The sequence below is a fragment of the Mesitornis unicolor genome, unplaced genomic scaffold, assembly GCF_000695765.1.
Source record: "Mesitornis unicolor isolate BGI_N332 unplaced genomic scaffold, ASM69576v1 scaffold47875, whole genome shotgun sequence".
In the NCBI taxonomy this organism is placed as follows: Eukaryota; Metazoa; Chordata; class Aves; order Mesitornithiformes; family Mesitornithidae; genus Mesitornis; species Mesitornis unicolor.
The window spans coordinates 18,257-23,071 of record NW_010187083.1 but is presented as its reverse complement, the minus strand read 5'-3'; the positions used below and the strand labels follow the sequence as shown (position 1 = coordinate 23,071).

Here is a 4,815-nt window from a genome sequence, read left to right as displayed (position 1 = left end):
GTAGTTGGGATGGATGAGGCAAAGACAACCATTTATCACAGCCTCGGTAATTTGAGTGCATAACCACTCTGTGTCTGCTCATTAAAAAAAAACCTACAAACAACACAAAAAACCCAACAACTCAGCAACTAGTTGGCTTCTGGTTTGGAGAATTTTCTTGTTTCATCTTTATTTTTCATAGAGTAAGGTAACTTTTATTCTAATATTTCTTACTCCTCAGTGGATAATTCTAAATAAATAATCAAACTGGCTCTTAGCCTTCTCTTCACAAAACAAAATAGAACCATTTTAATGGTATAAGGCATATGTCATCCTATGCATCATCATTGCAATTCTCTCTGAGCATTCACAGGACAAAGGGAAATGATCTAGCAGTTTCAGAGTGAAACAGCTGAGCTTGCAGGATTTAGCTATCTTAAAAAAAGAAGGTAAAGAACTTGTTTTGAGAGCTTTCCTAACTAGCATCATAAAAGCTACAGCATGAAAGTCACTTTTACTTACATTTAGGAAAACAAATCCATCAAGTTCTTCCATTTCTTTTATTGTTGCCTCCAAAGTTTCTTTTGATGAATCAACAGTTTGCTGAAAGTTAACCATTTGCTCATACAGGTACTCCATTTTAATCTTCTTCACTTCCTCGAAGTTCTCTGATTTCTCGTCATATTGTGCTACCACTTTCTTAAGCATCTCTTCATTCTGCTTTTCCAATAGCTCTGCATTTTTCTTACAGTTTTCCTTAAAAATAAGAACAGATGTAAGTTGATCTGTATAACCACATTACAACATTTAATGAATAGACAGAGATTATCAATTACTCATACATGAACCATCCTTCTGGCATCCTGACAATAAGACAACTTTATTTCTGTAAGCAAGCTCATCTGGAAAAAATAATGCTAGGGAAATACATTAAAAACAATGATAGATCTTTTTTCTACTGTTAGTAATTAAAAATAAATTTCTATATTTAAACATTGAGATAGGAATTCTGACAACAAAATAGCTAAAAATCCATACTCTCAACTGAAATCAATTCAATTCTCAAGGCTTAAGAACTGGGACACTAAGAACTTAAGACATTGGGCAACTCATACATACACTTCACACAGGTTTCTAAATAAAGACTTAAACAGTGTGAGATTTTATAAGCATAAACAAAATTAAGGAAACTTTTTGCTCCAGTGCTTGACAGTCACATATTCCATTTTGCAACTATGTGCAAAACCAGCAATCTTTTTCTTCCCCTAAAGTTAACACCTTCCAGTGGGAGAAGCCAGTTTGAGGACTGAAGAAACAGCCCAGTTTAGTGGAAGTGATGATGTGACAAAACAAGGCAAGCGTATCTTAGAAGTAATATTACAGAGGGAAAGAAAACTAGTATGATAAAACACTGGACTTACCTCAACAGAGTTAAATCGTGATTCAATATCACTCACAAACTCTTCAGTCTTCATTGACTTTTCTTCCAGTGCTATTAACAATTCACTTAACTGATCCTGAAATTTAAAATGTTTCAGTAACATAAGCACGTTATTTTATAAAGTTTTTACACACAACTAATTTTAGGTAAATATTTTTGTTTTACCACGAGCCACCATTGGAACAATTGCTAAATTAAGTTCAAGTTATCACCCTGGCTACGAAGACAAGCACAGAAATAGCAACTGGAACAGTCACAAAACTGTTTCCAAACCAAAACAAGTGAGCTCAGTTTGACAGGGCGCTGAGCACCTACACAAATGTTAAATGTTATGAATTCTAGCAGCTTTGCTAGAGACTGTGAGTACTCAGAGCCTCATGAGGGTGCTCAAGAGATCACTGGAACAAGCCCAGAAAAAGGAAGATAATGCAGGTAGTTATAAGGCTAATAGATTATGCAGGCTAATAGATTATTTATGTTAAAGATAACATAAAAATAAGTACCATTATTTTAAAGATACTTCCTATAAACCAGAATTCAGCAAAATCACTAGTTGAATTTGATGTGGAAACAAAAGCAGTCCAAAAGACAACAGGCATCAGAGACGACTCAGAACTTCTTAGTCCTTACTGACCTTTCAGGAAAGCAGGACAGCCATCTGCTCAGTGCAATTTATAATTTATTAAAATACTTTTTTTGAATTAGCTGGCATAAATCTAAAAGGAAGGTTGACTTCCTTTAGTAACAGCTTCCTATTATGGCAAACTTCTACAGCTAGATCTGTTGAAAACTACCATTTCCATTAATTATAAATGTCACATTGGATGGTATAATTGAAAGTTCACTTTATAAATATTTACGGCCAATCACCAAGACTCAGAGGCAAATTTCTGTTTGTCAAGATAACCTATAAAATCTGACAGATGCCATCCATAGTTCATTTCATTTACTGTGAGGCTGTGTTCCTACAGCTCAAATTCAGGCAACAAACATTTTGCTATCTTAATGTTTTCTCAGTAATTATACAGAAGTAACAAGAAACATACAAATGCCATCTCAGAGTAACCTGAGCCCTGAATGCTAGAAATCATGTGAAGCCAAGCCTGTGTTGTGTCCAGATTTAATACTGGCTTCATGTCCATGCCCCATCGCCAGGGAGTGATATCATGGGATGTTTATTTGAGGCTTAACTTGACTTGCTGCAATGCAGGTACATTTGACGGATGATTGGAGTCTGTGACTTACTGATTTACTGGTGGCTAATTATCACTTCTAAGGCAAGTATGAATGGCCATATACAAAAAGCAGCTCCACTGTCATACACCTGCACACCATGGAGATAGTTTGTAAATACTGTTATTTTAAACTGCCACACTGACTCCTCCTACTTTTAATTTCTTTTTCTTGCGAATGAGTTAACATAAAGATAACTTAAATACCATTGATACTAGCCCTTCTGGAATTTCAGTGACGTGACACAAAATCTGTGTTTACCATTAAATGAACACATGCAGGAAAGAGATCTCACCTTTCAGATACTGGGGTGAGATTAAATAGCTGGTAATCAGGAAAGGAATATCTGTATACTTGCACATCAACAAGTATAATATGGGAAAGACAAAACATCACATGTATGCTGTTTCACAAGCAGAACTGCAGTTTAATGAAAAATAACTTCCACAGAAATGAAAGCATCTACAACTGTACTGATAGCAAAAGCTACTGAAATGAGGGGCATCTTTATCTGTCTTTTAGAGTACATCTTTTAGGTACAGCTAGACATAGTCTGAAGATGTAGGCCTTGCTAAACTCTCACCTGCACTACAGCTAAAATGCTATTGGCACAGATGAACACGAACAGAACAGAAAATGAGTATAGAGTTTCAACAAAACTCTGTAACTTGTCTAACATCTCTGAGCAACCACACATAACTGGGATGGGGAACACTTTATGATGATACTGGTCCCCACATACAGAGGTTTCTGTACCTTGTCAAGTCAAATGAGCTGCTGTTACTAAAATTTTCTTTTCATAGAAACAACATTCTTTCCATTTCTCCCCCTACACATACAAACTGGAACAAACTTACACAGGTGAGAAGGCTAAAAGTTGGAAAGTCTGGTAACAGCTACATATAAACAAGGTCATTCAAACTTCCAAACAAATAAAAGTACCATCTTAACAAGCCTATGACTCTAAAGAATACTTTAATAAGATAGTCTCCCTTCAAGATCTCTAACAGGTGTTTAGGAATAGTTTTTATTCTATAGATATTGTGACTTTGCCTCTGGACTGCTCTCTGAAGCCTCTCTTATGACAACACAAGAGGTCTGGAGAAATCAGTCTCAGTAGCCCCTTCTTTCACCCAAATTAATTCTTACCTTCATCTTGGTTGCGGCATCATCTAGTGTTGTGACTTCATGGTCTTTATGTTCTCCAAAAAGCTTGTCAATAGCAGATATTGGGCATTTGCAGTTGTAACAATATGTGTCTGCTTGCATTTTCTTCAGTTCCCTTTGTGGGCTCTCAACTTGAGGAATGTTTGTTGCTGATTTTTCAGGATACATCACCACAAAGCCTGAATCTTCAAGCTCAACGGGTGTTCTTTGCTCTGGCTCATTAACAAATTCATAACTATCACCAGCATGCTCAGAAGAGTCTCTGTCTTCAAATAATAGCTCCTCATGTGTGAATTGAGACAATATTTCATCTTGCAGAAGTTCTTCTTGTGTAATCACATCATAGTCCATTGACTCAGCGAGATCTTCATAAACATCAGGGTGCTGCTCCTCACTTCGCAAGTCTGGCTTCTCTGTCTGCTGAATGGTAGGGACACATGAAAGATTTTCCTGAGTATACTCATCATGTTCACTGTTTTTTTCCTGCTATACGGGACATATTTTTCCATTTGAGGAACTGCTGTTATGTCATGCTGTTCTTCCTGCTTATTATCAGCTTCTTGATATGCAGCTCCCTGATAATCCACTAGCTGACTATACGTTTGATGACTTGGCTGCTCTGGCAACTCCTCAGTTGTTTCTACAGGTACATTTTCTTCCTCTCTTTGTTCAGTGGTATCACTTCTTGGACCTGAAAGAATTACGTTCCTTCCAAAAGGAATAGCATGCATTGGTTTACAAATTGTTGCTTGAATGTGACTGTCAACCTGGACTTCCTCTCTCTCCACAGCACCTCTTTCCAGCAGAACCTCACTTTTGACATGTTGAACATCACCAGACCCTTGCTTGTGCTTGTCCTCTGAAATCTGAAATGAAATTCCTCCACTAAAGGACTCATCTTCTGGTACCTGATACTTTTGAGGCCCTATGGCCTTGCTTGGAATCTCATCTTTAAGAATGTATTTTTCAAAATATATTCCAGTTCCATCATCTGT

At 36.9% G+C, this 4,815-nt stretch overlaps 1 protein-coding gene across 1 annotated transcript in view; it reads right to left on the bottom strand.

The window, feature by feature from the left end:
* Positions 1-497: 497 nt before the first annotated feature.
* Positions 498-4,815, bottom strand: part of LOC104541298 (cardiomyopathy-associated protein 5-like) — a gene marked incomplete at both ends in the record, with an annotated part of 15,162 nt that continues 10,844 nt past the window's right edge. The window contains 4 exon segments of the mRNA XM_010185329.1: positions 498-735; positions 1,401-1,496; positions 3,803-4,302; positions 4,305-4,811. Coding sequence (XP_010183631.1) covers positions 498-735; positions 1,401-1,496; positions 3,803-4,302; positions 4,305-4,811 — 1,341 coding nt within the window.